This window comes from Loxodonta africana, chromosome X, assembly GCF_030014295.1.
Source record: "Loxodonta africana isolate mLoxAfr1 chromosome X, mLoxAfr1.hap2, whole genome shotgun sequence".
In the NCBI taxonomy this organism is placed as follows: Eukaryota; Metazoa; Chordata; class Mammalia; order Proboscidea; family Elephantidae; genus Loxodonta; species Loxodonta africana.
Window position 1 is genome coordinate 162,195,088 of NC_087369.1, and position 17,875 is coordinate 162,212,962.

At 38.1% G+C, this 17,875-nt stretch overlaps 1 protein-coding gene across 4 annotated transcripts in view; it reads right to left on the reverse strand.

Moving 5' to 3' along the window:
* Positions 1-15,130: 15,130 nt before the first annotated feature.
* MCF2 (MCF.2 cell line derived transforming sequence) overlaps positions 15,131-17,875 on the reverse strand; it is a 62,530-nt gene continuing 59,785 nt past the window's right edge. For all 4 annotated transcript variants that reach the window (XM_064277647.1, XM_064277646.1, XM_064277650.1 and 1 more), the window contains 2 exons: positions 16,937-17,046; positions 15,131-15,503 (listed from right to left, as the gene is read on the reverse strand). In XM_064277647.1, the coding sequence (XP_064133717.1) occupies positions 15,346-15,503; positions 16,937-17,046 (268 nt within the window). In that variant the 3' untranslated portion in view covers positions 15,131-15,345. The remainder of the gene's footprint in view (positions 15,504-16,936; positions 17,047-17,875) is intronic.

The following is a 17,875-nucleotide window of genomic DNA, read 5'->3' on the forward strand; positions in this document are numbered from 1 at the left end:
AATAAAATATAGTCACTGTGTCATACAAATTCACACCACTGGCGTAATCTATGACCTTGATATAATACACAAGTCTATTTAAAAGATAAATTATTTGTGTATTGTATAGTTATTGTGTTCAGTGACTCCGCTGTAAAACCAATCACAGATAAACATGTACCTAATTTGCCACTGGATAGTATAATTCAGAATCTATGATTCAAAACGCAGAAATTTCAAACCATTGATTCCATTGTTCCGTAATATAAAATACTCCAAACATCACTTCAACACTGCACGCAAGCATCTGGCACTGTACTTCAAAACAAGTGACTACGTTGTTTACATATTGAACACAAAGCCATCTTTATATTTATTATCAAAGAAAAACCCTAGGAAGAAACACAATATTAACTTTAAAAAGTCTTTACTAGATTTTTCCGGACAATTCACAAGTGAGTAAACACACTGAGAAGGACAGCCTTGTTACAGGAATGCCTCTGCTGCAAACATGAACATTTACCTTAAAGCTCTGGCACTTGTATCTAAGTTTCAATGTATAAAGTGTAAATTTGAACTCATAACTATAGGACTTTTAGCTTTGGAGCTTCTTAGAATAATAAGACAGTTCTGATAAGCCTAAACTGCCAAAGTACAAAGAGGGACCTTCAGCACTATTGCAACCCTAAATTAGACAGTAAAGAGTATATACCCCTTTGTACATTACAGGCACGTGAATGACACAGAAGTAAATAAAAAAACAGGGTTTCAATTAATGCTGAATTGGAACCAACTAGACTGCAAGGCACATCAGTTAACAAAGGAGTTCAAAATCTCTGATTATCTCTCTTTGAATTTTTTTTGATTACTAAAAAATAACCAAAAAAACTACGGGTTAAGCTGTTTACCTGTAAATGTTCAAAAGGACTAATTTCAAGTTTTTCGGTGGAATCTGAATAAATGTCAGAAAAAAGTTTAACTGGAGCCAAGATAACGCAGCGTTTTCTCCTGGGGTGAAATAGAAAGTGTGAAGATGGCTCCTTGTAAGACTGAGCCAGACTGTGAATGATGCAGTCCACATCAGTCCTCAGGAAATTCTGTGAATGTCGTGGACAACGTAGGAGAATTCTGACTATTGTGTGTCTGTCTGTGACACCTTTAAGAAATGAAATCTAGGTCACACCTCCAAAGAAAATCTACTTTAAAAAGAAGTCTATTTGTTCTCTTTTAATTCAAGGGGAACTTTCATTTTCTTGTGTACTCAGAGCAGCATCTACAAAATAATGAAGAATGATGTTAATACTTATATAAGGTTTAGGGCCAAAAGTGTTGTCTGCGCTGACTTCTCAAGTTAAATGTGGGAATTCACAAGGTTCACCATAAATTCTAGTTGATGTCTCCTGGTTGTTTATTTTATTATGAAAGTTATTATTCAGTTTCATACTTATTAATTAAAGGCATCTACTTTATGAGAGGCATAGCTTCACCGGAAGCAAAATGAAGTAAACAGAATTCACATCTCCTATGACTAGATTTCATAAATACTGTATGTATTTGACTGTGTGCGTGGGGATAATATGAAACATGTTAAAATGCATAAATATCAGAAAGAGCCGTACATTCTATTTGCCAGATTACAAATGAGTTACTCTATTAAAAAGAAAAAAAAGGTCTAAATGCTATTGCCAGTTGCATATACAGTCAACTGGGATTTCCTAGCTACAGATTTAAGCATATTACGGTGTGTGTTGTATAGGTCACAATATACTGTCTTGCTCTGTGCAATGTAATGGGAGAGTAGATCTCAGTTAAAGCCACATCGTATTACAGCATTCAACAAAAATCTACCATAGAATATTAACTTGTTTCAACATTAAGTCATAAGTGCAGTATTCAAAAGTAACACATATGTTAACAATGTCCTAAGTCAAACGCTTCTAGAGAACAGGGACTACCAGGACCTTGGCCTCTTACATAGTCACGTGTCACACTGACAACCCAAACCTAACCTAACCCATTGCCATTGAGTCAATTCTGACTCACAGCAACCCTCTAGGACACAGTAGAACTGCCCGACAGGGTTTTCAAGGCTGTAATCTTTACAGGAGCAGACTGCCAGGTCTTTTCTTCCACAGAGTGGCTGGTGGGTTTGAGCCCCGACCTTTTGGTTAGCAGTCGAGCTCTTAACCGTTGCACCACCGGGGCTCCTTCCACACTGATAAGAGAGTAATAAATGCCTAAAATGCTGATCTATCAATACATTATACTTCAATGCTCCCAATGGCATTGCCAAAAAAAAAAACGATATTGAAAAAGTGCACTGAGAGCAGAAAGTAAAAGTGACTAGGAAGGCATAATGTGACTCCTCCCCTCAATAAAGTGTCTGCATGTTAACAAATGTATAGTAAGTCCTTTGCTGCCTGAAAACTAAGCACAGGCCAAAGTAGATTTAAACCGTTGTTGTTGTCATTTTGCCACGCACGTTTCAAAAACTACTGGTTACAGTAATAGAATTATTTCAAATTAAAATGAAGCAAATATGTAATTTTATATGTTCTGCATTACAGTTTGCCAGAAATTAATGTAATTACCTTTGTCTTGAATTGAGTATCAGAACATCTAGCTCTGTATTTAAAATGATGATGACAAAAGATTCGGAAAATCTACTCTGGGTCTTCTTAATGTTGAACACAAACGTTAAGATCATGTGAAAGCTAGATGTTTTCATTTTTTAATCTCGGTGACCTCAGTACAAGAAAGGCCATAATTTTCTACTACATACATTGCACTGGTATTTCATGCCTTTATTCTTTCATTTTGTTTTCTTAATGCTTCATAAAAACTGATTTATATTTTGCATTAATTTAAACAGGAATTTGTGCACATTTTGAGTGGCTTGTGTTTCTTCTCTCTCTCAGGTACTGTATTTTTACACAAATAATGTGCGCCTTCTACATTTGTTTGCCAACCATGCCCTCTCCCAGAGAGGTACTTTCATAAGTGTGCCATACTAATCTTTTTTTACAGCAACGTGTAAAAAAAATTGGCATAATGTCGCTTATGAAAATCCCTCAAGGGGCGAGATACTTAAATAAGCATAAAGCAGTTGGCAGAAAGTTGGCCATATTGATTTTCAAACTTAACTCTCCAGTGTGTCACGTGGAATCAGTTCAGCTGGGGAAATATGTGATTCATTAAAACTCTTTGGCCTTTGAAAATGTTCAAAATGTTTCTTAGATATTATTTTACTCTATTCAATGAAGTTTAAAATGCTCAATTCAGCATATGTAATATTTCTCTGTATTTGATACTTTTCTTTCATGAGTAGTTCTTTTTGTGTCCTATATAAGAAAGTGTGAACTAACCAAAGTCATGAAGATGTTATCTTACGTTTGCTTTCATAAGTTTTATGTTTAGGTCAAGATCCAACTCAAATTAATTTGTGTGCGTAGAGTGAGGTGTTGAGGTGAAGTTCATTTTTTGCCCCCATATAGGTACCCACTTGTTACAATATCATTTCTTTTTCTTATTTTCTGGTAAATATATGTAACAAACCATTTGCCACCCCACCACTCTCGACATGTACAATTCAGTGGCGTTAGTTATGTTTATCATGTTGTTTCTTAAAGCAACATTCTTTTCCCCATTCAGTTGAGTTGGCACCTTGATCGAAAATTAGTTGATCATATACACGCACTCCTCACTTATCAACATGGTTAGGTTCCAAAGACCAGGTCATTATGCAAAAATTGGTGTTATGTGAAAATGGAGGATGACTATATCAGATCACAAAATGGAAGATGACTAAATCATTACATAACTGCCGGGTTACATCATTATATAACTGTCAAATCACATCATTACATAACTGCCAAACTACTGAGAATCATGGCCAAGCTAAACTGACACATAAACTTAACCATCACAGCCAGCGTTACTCTCGCCTCGCACCTTGGAATTCGTTATTGGCAGACGTACCTCATTAATGCACAAAACAGTCAGACAGTAGATATTTCACTATTGTCGTAAATGTGAAATGTCAGATACTGAGATAGTCAAGAAGTAAGGAGTAGATTTCTGAAATCTCTATTTTGTCTGTACTTATACCAATAACACAATGGTTTTTTTTTTAATTGTGCTTTAGGTGAAAGTTTACAGCTCAAGTTAGTTTCTCATACAAATATTTATACACACATTGTTATGTGACCCTACCTGCTATCCCTTTAATGTGACAGCACACTCTCCCTTTCCACCCCGTATTTCCCATGTCCATTCAACCAGCTCCTATCACTTTATGCCTTCTCATCTCACCTCCAGACAGGAGCTGCCGATTTAGTCTCGTGTATCTACTTGGACTAAGAAGCACACTCTTCACGAGTATTTTATGTCTTATAGTCCAGTCTAATCTTTGTCTGAAGAGTTGGCTTCAGGAATGGTTTTAGTTCTGGGTTAACAGAGAGTCTGGGGACCATGCCACCTGGAGTTCCTCTAGTCTCAATCAGACAATTAAGTCTGGTCTTTTTAGGTGAATTAGAGTTCTGTACTCCACTTTTCTCCTGCTCCTTCAGGTACTCTGTTGTGTTCCATCTCAGGGTGGTCATTGGTGGTAGCCGGGCACCATCTAGTTCTTCCAGTCTCAGGCTAACGGAGTCTCTGGTTTATGTGGCCCTTTCTGTCTCTTGGGCTAATATTTTCCTTGTGTCTTTGGTGTTCTTCATTTTCCTTTGCTCCAGGTGGGTTGGGACAAATTGATGCATCTTAGATGGCCTGGTTTTTTTTTTTTTTTAGATGGCCACTCGCTAGCTTTTAAGACCCCAGACGCCACTCACCAAAGTGCGATGCAGAACATTTTCTTAATAAGCTTTGTTATGCCACTTGACCTAGATGTCCCCCAAAACCATGGTCCCCAGACCCCCACCCCTGCTACTCTGTTCCTCAAAGTGTTCGGTTGCATTCAGGAAACTTCTTAGCTTCTGGTTTAGTCCAGTTGTGCAGACTTCCCCTGCATTGTGTGTTGTCATTCCCTTCACCTAAGATAATACCTTGTCTACTATCTAGTCAGTCAATTCCACTCTCCCTTCCTTCCCACCCATGTAACCATCAAAGAATGTTTTCTTCTGTGTTTAAACTTTTTCTTGATTATAATAGTGGTCTCATACAATATTTGTCCTTTTGCATCTAACTTCACTCAGCATAACGCCTTCCAGATTCATCCATGTTAGGAGATGTTTCACGGATTCATCTTTGTTCTTTATCATTGTATAGTATTCCATTGTGTGAATATACCATAATTTATCCATTCATCCATTGATGGACACCTTGGTTGCTTCCGTCTTTTTGCTATTGTAAACAGTGCTGCAGTGAACATGGGTGTACATATATCTGTTGGTGTAAAGGCTCTTACTACAAGGAGTGGGATTGCTAGATCGTGTGGTAGTTCTACTTCTAGCTTTTTAAGGAAATGCCAATTGATTTCCAAAGTGGTTGTACCATTTTACATTCCCGCCAGCAGTGTATAAGTGTTTCAGCCTCTCCATGACCTCTCCAACATTTATTATTTTGTGTTTTTTGGATTAATGCCAGCCTTGTTGGAGACGGAACCTCATTGTAGTTTTGATTTGCATTTCTCTAATGGAAACCCTGGTGGCGTAGTGGTTAAATGCTACGGCTGCTAACCAAAAGGTCAGCAGTTCGAATCTGCCAGGCTCCCCTTGGAAACTCTATGGGGCAGTTCTACTCTGTCCTATAGGGTCACTAGGAGTCGGAATAGACTCGATGGCAGCGTTTTTTTTTTTTAATGGCTAATGATCGTGAGCATTTCCTCATGTATGTGTTTGCCACCTGAATGTCTTCTTTAGTGAAGTGCCTGTTCATATCCTTTACCCATTTAATTGGGTTATTTGTCTTTTTGCAGTTGAGTTTTTGCAGTATCATGTAGATTTTAGAGATCAGACGCTGATCAGAAATATCATAGCTAAAAACTTTTTCCCAGTCTGTAGGTAATCTTTTTACTCTTTTGGTGAAGTCTTTGGATGAGCTTAGGTATTTGATTTTTAGGAGCTCCCAGTTATCTAGTTTCTCTTCTGGTGTTTGTGCATTGTTAGTTATGCTTTGTACTCTGTTTATGCCATTTATTAGGGCTCCTAGCATTGTCCTTATTTTTTCTTCCCACTGCACTGTATTGATTACTGTAGCTGTAGAGCAGATCTGGAAATCAGGTATACAAATCTCCAAATTTTCAAGATTTTTCTATTTATTGTAGATCCTTTTGCTGTCCATATAAATTTAAGAATAAGCTTATCATTTTTTCCAAAACAACTGCTGAGATTTTTACTCTCATTGCATCGAATCTAGGTTAATTTGGGGATAATGGCCTTCTTAACAATATTGAGATTTTCAATCCATGAACATGCTATATCTCCCCTTTTATTTAGGTCCTCTTTGTCTCAGCAATGATTTTAGCTTTCAGTATTGAGGTCTTGCACTTCTGTTGCTAGATATATTCCTATGTATCTTATGTTTTCTATTGCTATTGTAAATGGTGTTTTTTGAAATTTCATTTTTCCAATTATTTGTTGTCAGAACATACTACTTATTAGTTCTAGTAGAGGTTTTGTGTGTAGATTCCACATGGTTTTGTACATAGACAATATCATCTGCTAATCATGACAGTGCTACCTCTTCCTTTCAAATATTTATGCCTTTTATTTTTCTTGAATTATGACACACACTAGAACTTCCAGTATGCTGTTGAATAGCAATGGTGAGAGTGAATATCCTTGGTTTGTCTCCAATCTTGGGGGAAAGCTTCCAATGTTTCACCATTAAGCATGATATTATACCTGTTGCTGTTGTGTCGATTCTGACTAATAGTGACCCTATAGGACAGAGTGGAAATGCCCCATAGGGTTTCCAAGGAGCAATTGCTGGATTCCAACTGCTGACCTTTTGTTTAGCAGCCAAATGCTTAACCACTGCACCACCAGGGCCCCAGGTACGATATTAGTTGTGGTTTTTCATAAGTGTACTTAATCGGATTGAGGAAATTCCTTTTTAATCCTGGTTTACTGAGAATTTTTATCATGAATGAGTATGGGGTTCTGTCAAATGACTTTCTGTATCTATTAAAACAATTATATAATTTTCCCATTCATTATGCTGATGTGGTGAATTACATTGATTTTTAAGTGTTGAACACTGTATTCCTGATATAAACCCCACTTGGTCATAATTTGTTATCTATTTTATATATATTTAACATTGCAAAGAATGGGAATTCCAGAACACTTGATTGTGCTCATGAGGAACCTTTACATAGATCAACAGGCAGTTGTTCAGACAGAACAAGGGGATACTGACTGGTTTAAAGTCAGGAAGGGTGTGCATCAGGGTTGTATTCTTTCACTGTACCTATTCAATCTGTATGCTGAGCAAATAATATGAGAATCTGGACTATATGAAGAAGAACGGGGCATCAGAATTGGAGGAAGACTCATTAACAACCTGCGTTATGCAGATGACACAACCTTGCTTGCTGAAAGTGAAGAGGACTTGAAGCACTTACTAATGAAGATCAAAGACCACAGCCTTCAGTATGGATTGCACCTCAACATAAAGAAAACAAAAATCCTCACAATCGGACCAATGAGCGACATCATGATAAATGGAGAAAAGATTGAAGTTCTCAAGGATTTTTACTTGGATCCACAATCAACAGCCATGGAAGCTGCAGTCAAGAAATCAAAAGACGCGTTGCATTAGGTAAATCTGCTACAAAGAACCTCTTTAAAGTGTTGAAGAGCAAAGATGTCACCTTGAAGTCTAAGGTGCACCTGACCCAAGCCATGGTATTTTCAATTGCATCATATGCATGTGAAAGCTGGACAATGAATACGGAAGACCGAAGAAAAATTGACACCTTTGAATTTTGGTGTTGGCGAAGAATATTGAATATACCACGGACTGCCAAAAGAATGAAAAAATCTGTCTTAGAAGAAGTACAGCCAGAATGCTCCTTAGAAGCAAGGATGGTGAGACTGCATCTTACATACTTTGGACATGTTGTCAGGAGGGATCAGTCCCTGGAGAAGGACATCATGCCTGGCAGAATACAGGGTCAGCGGAAAAGAGGAAGACCCTCAATGAGGTGGATTGACACAGTGGCTGCAATAATGAGCTCAAGCATAAGAATGATTGCAAGGATGGCTCAGGACCGGGCAGTGTTTTGTTCTGTTGTACATAGGGTCACTATGAGTCAGAACCAACTCGACAGCACCTAACAACAACAATTTTATATATTGCTGAATTCTACCTCCTAGTATTTTGTTAAGGTATTTGGGCTCTATTTTCATGAGATATAATTGTCCAAAATTTTTTCTTGTAATACTGATACCAGGCTTTGGTATCAATCAGTGTTATGTTGGCCTCCTAAAATGAATTAGGAAGTGCCTTCCTCTTTCTCTATTTTCTGAAAGCTAGAGTTTATGTAAGATTAATTGTATTTCTTCCTTAAATGTTAGTTAGGTTTCATCAGGGAAAAAATCTGGGTTTGAAGATTTCTTTGTTTAAATGTTTTTGATAAATACAATTTATTTAAAGATGTAGGGACATTCAGTTTTCTATTTCTTCTTTTGTCAGTTTTGGTAGGTTGTATTTACCAAGGAATTTATCAATTTCTTCTAAGCTGTTAAATTTGTTGACAAAAGTTCATTATATCCCATTATTATGTTTTTAATGTCTATAGGATCTGTGGAGCCCTGGTTGTGCAGTGGTTAAGAGCTACGGCTGCTAACCAAAAGGTTGGCAGTTCAAATCCACCAGCCGCTCCTTGGAAATTCTATGGGGCAGTTCTACTCTGTCCTGTAGGGTCGCTATGAGTCAAATTTGGTTTGGTTTTATAGGATCTGTAGTGATGTCTCCCTCTTTCTTTCCTGATTTTGGTAACTTTGTTTTCTCATTTTTCCTGATAAGTCTTGTAAGAATTTATCAAATTTATAATTTTCCAAGAATAACACATTTGACTTTCTTGGTTTTCTTTATTGATTGCTGGATTTCTAATGTATGCTTTTGTGCTCCATTAATTTATTGTTTCATTCCTTTAACTTCATCGAGGTTTAACTTGGTTTTATTACCCTAGATTCTAAAGGCAGAAGCTTAATGTTGATATTTAAAATGTCTTATTTTCTAATACTGGCATTTAAAGGTATAATTTTTCTCTCCAAGCAACTCTTTACATAGTCCACATATTTTGATATGTTGTGTTTTAATTTTCATTACCTTCGAAATATTTTATAACTTCTTTTGGGCTTTCTTCTTTATCCCATGTGTTGTTTAGAAGTGTGTTGCTTAATAACTATTTGGAGGTTATCGATTTCTAATATGATATCTTTGAGACTTTATATGGTTCCAATCTTCTGAGATTTACTAAGACTTGTTTTATGGCCCAGCATATGGCCTATCTTGGTGAATGTTTCAAGCATACTTTAAAAGTAATATTTATTCTACAGGTTTGGGGTATAGTTTTTTTTAAATAAATGTTAATTAGGTCAAGTTGTTGGGATAGTATACTCTTCTGACTTTTAATTATCTTAATAATCCAAATAGTTTCTTACACAATTAGTGCAGAAAACCTCTGAAAGGTGACCTAGATGCAGAGCACCCAAACCAACAAAGAGCGGCTCTCATGTGACTCAATATTTATATTTATCTCTTTAAGGCTTAGATTTGGTTTCAGATTATAAATGAAACTTGGAACCAAATTAGTTATTCCTGATCTATTAGGCTCATTTGAACCCAATATACCTTTACCTAGAATTCAAACACCAGGCCAAAACTAGGAATTCAGAGGAACTAAATATAATAATAATCTTATTTACAAACAAGTCTATATTTTTTCTGTGTTACCCTTTTCATAGATAGCTAAGTGTCACTTAGGGGAAAAATCTACAGAACACTAGTTTATATACAGAAATTTTATGTAGTAAGTGTTGGGTCAATAGAAACAAACCATTAGGTAAGTTCTGGTCACTTCGTACTACGTTCACACTTAAGTCTTGGGCACAAATACATTTATGTGTGTGTGTGCATGTGCGTGTGTGCGTGTGTAGCAGAACACTGCCATAGGGAAATAACACTCTCCTAGGACTGAGTAAAAACACACTCTGGTAAAGCATTCTTGAACAGTAATGCTGGTACCTTAAAATTACAACTTCAGTGTGGGGCCATAGATTGCTTTTGTGTGGCTTTTCTAGCCATGGTCTTGTAACTTCCACCCAAGTGATTGGGCAGGACTGTGCAGATATGGTAATTGCGGCTCACCAAAGGGATTGATCAGTTTTGCCATCCCACTGAGCTTGAGGTGAGCCATCCCAGAGGGGGAAAGAGAGAATCTCACCATCGCCAAGGAAGAACAGTCAGAAGCCAGCACATCCTTTAGACTTGGGATTCCTGTGCTAAGAATCTCCTGGAAGCAGGAGACCAAGAGAGAAAGCAAGCCGTAACCCTGAAGATGCTGAGAAGCAGTGGCAAAAGAGACCTAGCAGCAGGAGATGGCAGGGTGGGCTTCCTGGCCCATGGAGAGAGAAAGCTGAGTGCCTTCGGGCAGAGGCCTAGGGCCTGGGAGAGGTGTGCCTGCAGGCGCAGCTGGGAAGAGGCTGTCCTGGTGGAAGAACTATATCCTTGAGTGTTCCCAAGCCTGAATTGTAACCTGTTACTTCTCTAATAAACCTCATAATCATGAGTATGGTCTGTGAGTTCTGTGTGGCCATTGAAATGAATTATCAAACCCAGTAGAGAAGTAGAGAGTGCTGTGAGAGGGACAGTTGGTGTCAGAGTTAGTAAAGACGGCGGAGAGAGGAGGCATATCTGACCTCCATCTCATAGGAATCAGCCTTGGGCTGTTGATCTTGGTTCACCCTCCCCCTTGTGAAGTTCGAGGAGGTCAGACACTGCCTCCACGCCATTTTTACATTCAGTATTTAATTCTGAAGGATCTCTTATAAGATATCATGGTATCTGAAACACTTTCAAGTCTATCAACTTTTTCAGGGAAAAATCTGTATTCATCAATTTACATCTATTAAAGGAAAAAATATCATAGCTAACATAATGCATTTGCAGGTTATTTCTAAGTGCAGAAGAGAGGTTCTTCCCCTATGCCAATTTGATATTTGGTAGAGCTTTCAATTTCTTAGCCTTTAAACAAATAGTACGTAGTTTGTTCATATCATACCTGTAACTTTCACACTCCGAAACCTGTAGTCACCAATTAAAATCTGTAAACTGTTCCTTGGAATCAGACTTTTTTCCTTCTGTTTAGATTTTTCATCAACCTAAATAATGCAATGAGGAGACAATGATGGTAATACTAAGGTAATCAGAAGCAAACCATACTAGATTGCAGCTCAAATTTTGACAAAGTATTTACATATGTTCACAGACCTTCATGACACTGTGCTTGAATTCTTTGACCTACAAAGGACTTAGGTCTCTAGTCAAAACGGCTATTACATTAGTGGCCCATCATTAATTTTTACCCTAGTATGTACACGCCTCCACATTTAGGGTTAGAGTACACAGTCAATGTAGCATTTCAGTTCAAGCTATTGACACAAAGAAGACAGAATTAACTTAAATTTCTGGAAAAAGGCTTCATTTAGTCCTCTTCCCAACAGTATTTCATTCCTCCTTTGAGGAATGAAAGAGTATGTTTGGCAGAACCATCTTTGTACTCCAAACCCAAACCCAAACCCATTGCCGTCGAGTTGATTCTGACTCATAGCAACCCTATAGGACAGAGTAGAACTGCCCCATAGAGTTTCCAAGGAGCACCTGGTGGGTTTGAACTGCCGACCTCTTGGTTAGCAGCCGTAGCACTTAACCACTACGCTACATAAAGTCAAATGCATAAGGATAGAATGACAAGACTAAAAAGTCAATATCTGAACTGATAAAAGAGAAGTGTGGCTATGTTGCAAAGTAGCAAAGCATGGTGCCTGGCACATAATAGGCATTCATTCGATATTTGATGAATTAATGAATAACTTAAATGATCAAATGAAATGTGATCGTTAGCCATTATGAAGCCCAGATGTATCAGCTAAAACATCTGAAGCAAAGGTAAGCCACAGAAGAGTATGAAGACTCATAGCATTTCATTCTTTGAAAGCATCTTTCACTCACCGGAAGTGAACACGCCTTTAAGTGAGCTATGTAGGCATGGCTCAGGCAACGAAAATGAGCGCCATCACCGAAAAGAAACGTGATATTTCTGCTTCTTGAAAAACGAAGATACAGGTAAAGCAGAAAGCTTTATTCGCTGTCCATGTGTCCCAGCTGGAGGTCATCATAGGCTTTGGTAATGCACCTGTCATTGACCCTCAGCATCCTCATAGAGAAGCTGCATGGTGTCTCCTTTTCTAACCAGGAAGTCTTCTGAGCCTCTCTTCCTGCCGTCTGCTAGGGCTTTTACTTCCCTGGGGACTGTAAAGTTGTTCTGAGAAACTACATTACAAACTTGGTTGCAAAACAACTTGCAGAGCTGCATGCTTTGTGACATAAAGAATTCGCTTTTTAATGGTGAAGGCGGTAGCTGCAGGAGCTTTACAAGAACAAACAACATGCAGCAGTGTGTGATGGGGGAAGAAAAGCAGGACAGGTATTCATTTCACCTACAGAATTAACTTTTATTTGAAAACAGAATTATAGCATGAAGTATACAGAAAACAATCGAGCACAACTAATTAAGTTACATGACTTAAAAGCACAAATCCAGAAAAATAAGCACAGAAATATTAATTTTGAAAATACCATTAGGTTTAAACTACTCTCGTGAACAATTATTCTTGGCACAGACAGAAGACGATGGCCCTGAGCAAAGATTTACTAATACCTCCAAAAGGATTTCTGTGCTTTGCATGATTTTGCACAGGTTAAAACAACGGGCACAAAAGCTCTAAGTCCAACAGTAGCATATGAAATCATAATATTGTGCTTTACTTGTTCTTAACTTACACCAATAACACGCAAAATAATCCAAGGCACACATTGCATTTGGTTACGAAGGAGATGGAGAAGAAACAGTTAATAATTTTCAAATCCAAAACTATTCTGACATGAGAATTTTTCCAGCAGAACATCTTACATATTGAATAAACGATTGTTAAAAGAGGACCATGATTCAAATTCAAAAATACCAAAAAAAGAAATAACCATGTACTGTCGATTCTTTGCATGTCCAAAGGAATGAGCCTGAAAACTACATCCATCATTTTGGCCGACCATCTTTTGAGCAGTGTTTGTTTTCAAATAGGCTGAGAAGTAGGCAGTAAAGAGCAACTTGTCATTTAACACAGTAGCTTCATCAAGATAGGAGAGCCCTCTCTGACACGGGCGCCTACAAAGGCAAGGGCCGCCCGTTCATTGTTTCTCAATTCTTCACTTGATAAAGTGGGGCCAAAAAGGCAGAGCTTAACAATTTTTTTTGGTTTGGAATGCAATGTATGGATCTTTTGTAGCTTTTCCTAAGTAGCACAACTCAGGGAATCATTGGGAGAAGACAGGATAACTACTAGCTTTTATTTTTTAAAACTGTCCCATCACCTGGGATTAAAGCATTAACCATTTCTGTGTATTTACTCCACTTTCTGCAAATATAGCTGGACAAATCTTACCTAAAACCTAGTGAGTTCTTGACAATCCCCTAGGAGGTCAACAGCAAGTGTTTAATCCCAAACTGGCTTCTCTAGATTTCTGATCACATCTTAACTACCTTCATCCCTTCCATCTTCAGATAATAGTAATTCAGGAGGTGCAAGTTTTGGGTTTTTTTTTTTTTTTTTTTTTTAGTCTAAACCAGCAGTTCTCAAAGTGTGGGAGGCAGATCCTTAAGCACTCCTGAGACACTTTCAAAAGTCTTCAGGATCAAACCTGTATTAAGACATCGTTTGGCTTTTTTCACTCTTATGTTCTGACAAGTGTACAGTGGAATTTTCTAGAGGCTACGTGACATATGATATCACAACAGATTAAATGCAAAAGCAGATATAAGAATCCACCTGTCATCTACGAAGCCAGATGTTAAAGAGAGTTGCAAAAGAAATGTAAAATGCCACTCTTCTCATTAATGTTTTTTGTTTTGAAAAAGGCAGCCTTTTAAATAAAAATGTCATGTTTGTAAGCACACAATGGGTTTATTAATGCCATTTTAAAACAAAGAATAGAATAATTTTGTACTTCTCAGCTTTAATATATAATGTGGTAAATATCAATGGATATAAACCATATGAATGAAAGCTCTTTGGGATGCTCAATAAATTTTGTGCTAATATCTTACTGTGTTTTCAGTGAAAGTTCACACAGCAAATTAGGCTCCCATTTAACAATTTCTACACAAATTGTTCAGTGACGTTGGTTAGATTTGGGGATTCTTGATAATTTTTAAGAATGTGAAGGATTTGGGGGATTAAAAAGTTTGAGAGCTGCTGTCCTAGACAATTAACTCTGGGCAAATATTCTACCAGCTCTGAGCCTCAGTTTCCTCCTCTGTAAATTGGAGGTAATAAAGCTTGCCCTTTCTCACACTAATACTGTGAAGGATAGATGTGAAATCATTTGCTGAACCGTAAACCACCATAGATATATGCACTATTAACATTGTGGTACTAGATGAAAGCATATTTTTAAAGAAAGCATCCCAGAGTCAATGGTATCCAGCTTTGTGAGTATCCATGTCATTACTCCCTTCTCCCAACATTAGAAGGGCCATACTGAACCAGCTCCTCTGGAGGGGACCAAGCAAGGGCTTTATTCGGGATTTATTCTAATCAGTCCTAACTCCTCTTTGATAACCCACTGAAGTTCTATTTCTCCCAAAAAACACTTCCTTTTACCCTCAAGCAACCTCCTTTAAGTTTTACAAGGAACCTCCTTGCTCGAATATGCTGAGATGTGGTACCATTAGCACATTTTTTGAGAGCTCACTAAAATATATTCCCCCAGATGTTATTAGCTTTTCAGGTGTAATGTTTATTCCCTCTGTTTTCCAATCTGGAATCTAAATGGATTTTTTAAAAATGTAGTTACAGCTTCTTTGCTCTCAGATTCTATCTCACATGCCTAGATGGAGAAAACGGTGGGAAAACTCAGCGCAAGATAAAACTGGTCAATTCATAGAGACTTGGAATGATTCATTAGTTATCTCATCAAGGTCAGTATGGGCTTCATGGATAATGCAAACAAGTTCTACTTAAAAAGAGAAGTCTTTATGGAATGTTCATAATGAGACTTGTTTCAAATTCTTTGGCCATGAAATGCATCTGATGACCTCAAGGATACAGAGAAGTTTGCTCTTAAATGCCTCCTATTTCATCAGTAAAACTGTCTCACAGGCTTTAATTTTACCATGTCATTACTAACCATTACAGGCCTATCTCCCTCACGTTCTGCATAAGCAGGATAGAAAAATTTGCCTGACCATCCCAGGGGTTCTTCAGAGGCTTCTGCAGAAGGCAACACCTTGGTCCAAACTGTAAGAAAAGAAATGGTGGATCAAAGTTGCTAAATGGTGCTTTTTAACCCCAAGGAGAGAAGTCAATCTAAGTGTAATAATCAAGGCTTAAGCGTCAATGGTCCAAGAAGAGTATCTTTCTATATATAATAAAATCTCCAACTAGATTGTACAATTTTTAAATTTCTGACATTTCAGAAAGGGCCTGGACTATCATTTATTTCATTTCTTTTTTAAAATGGTTGGTGTTGGTGGGAGAGTTGTTAAAAAATAAGTTAAATTACATTCTGGAGAATATTTACCCTTCTTACAGAAAATTATCTCTTCCCAAAATTCTTTCTATTGCATTTTTATTGGCACTGCTCATATAAACAAAACAAAAACAAAAACCAAACCCATTGTTGTCGAGTCTATTCCAACTCATAGCGATCCTATAGGACAGAGTAGAACTGACCCCATAGGGTTTCCAAGGAGCACCTGGTGGATTCGAACTGCTGACCTTTTGGTTAGCAGCCACAGCTCTTAACCACTACGCTACCAGGGTTTCTACTATTCATATAGCACTTGCTATATTCTGCCTGGTATTATAATTATTTTTGACTTGTTTTATGTCTCCTACTGGGCAGAGACCATGTGTTACACATATACCCTTGTAAGTCTCCTAAGGCTTCTGCCTACATGAGGTGCTTATAGGGAGAGAGAATTGATTTGGATTAAGCAATCAAATTAAGGAGAGAATGAACAGAATCTCATCTTGGCCACACTAAACTATTTATGTAACCTTGGAAAAGTCATCTCAACTTTCTCTGGCTTGGTTTCCTCTTAGGCAGAATGAAGGCAGTGGCACCAGGTTGTCTCCTGACTACTCTGGGAACTCATAGTGACCCTACAGGATAGAGTAGAACTGCCCCACTGGGTTTCCAAGGTTGTAATCTCTACAGAAGCAGACTGCGACATCTTTTTCTCCTGCGGAGTGGCTGGTGGGTTTCAACCATCAACCTCTTGGTTAGCAGCCGAGCACTTAACCATTGTGCCACCAGGGCTCCTTTTTGAAGCCAGTGTATGTGTTTTATTCATCTCCGTATCCTCTACAGCAGGGGCTCAAACTTGAGCATCATCAGAATCACCTGGAGAGCTTGTTAAAACTCAGAAGGCTGGGCTCCAATCCCACAGTCTCTGATTCAGGCGGTCTGGAGTGAAACTGGAGAATATGCCTTCCAAAGAAGCTTCCAGGTGACGCTGTGGGGCTCCAGGGACCCCACTTTGACCACCATGGCTCTACATTGCCCACCGGAGTGTCTTGCATACATATGTCATAAAAGCCTTTTAGAAATGGGTTAACTTTGGCTTTTTTATACAAAATAATAGACAGATAGCTTTTCCACATCAACAATGATAGATAAAAACATGCCACATCCATGAATCTTATCTTTAGGTGACCATTACACATACCTGTGTTTGTTTCTGCCTGAGCCAGTGCCATTGCTTCATTAACGTCCACCGTGGCACTGGGGCGTTCAGATTCAGTCTCCTTGGTGCTTACAAAGCCTCCGTGTTGCTTCCTGAAATAGTAAATGTGTAAAAATCAGGGGGCTTTTGTACAGTCTAAGAGTAATAAGAAATTAAAAATGGTATTTCTTTCACCGATACCATGTGTTAAGAACATGCTTTGAGAATCCATTCAAACAGAGCTGATAGCCCCCTATTTAAGTCCGTGTGATTATAGTTCATAACATACAAAAGTGTAAACTCTAGGATCCAAGCCAGCAGGTCCTCTTTTCATTGACTCTCTTTATTAGTCAATGAAAAAACTACTACCTACTAGATCTAAAGAAGGTGTGTTGTGTAAAATTCCAGTTGCCCTATAGATTTTTAACCTTACTGAATTAGGTAAGATGTGTATAAATGGAGATGAAACCTTAAACTTACTTATATTGTTGCATTTGTACCAGCTATTATTAAGTCAACTAGTGCATCAAACCTAAAGACTTTACTCATATAGGATAAAAAGGAGCCCTGGTGGCACAGTGATTAAATGCTAAGGTCGGTGGTTCAAACCTATCAGTTGCTCTGTGGGAGAAAAATGTGGCCTAGGAAGCCTTATGGGGGCAGTTCTACTCTGTCCTATAACCAAAAAAAAACCAAACCCACTGCCATCAAGTCGATTCCGACTCCTAGTGACCCTACAGGACAGAGTAGAACTGCCCCACAGAGTTTCCAAGGAGCACCTGGTGCATTCAAACTGCTGACCTTTTGGTTAGCAGCCGTAGCACTACACCACCAGAGTTTCCCTCTGTCCTATAGGGTTGCTATAAGTTGGAATCAACTCAACAGCACACAACAACAACAACCTATGGTGCCAGATGAACCAACGAACATGGCACCTGATTT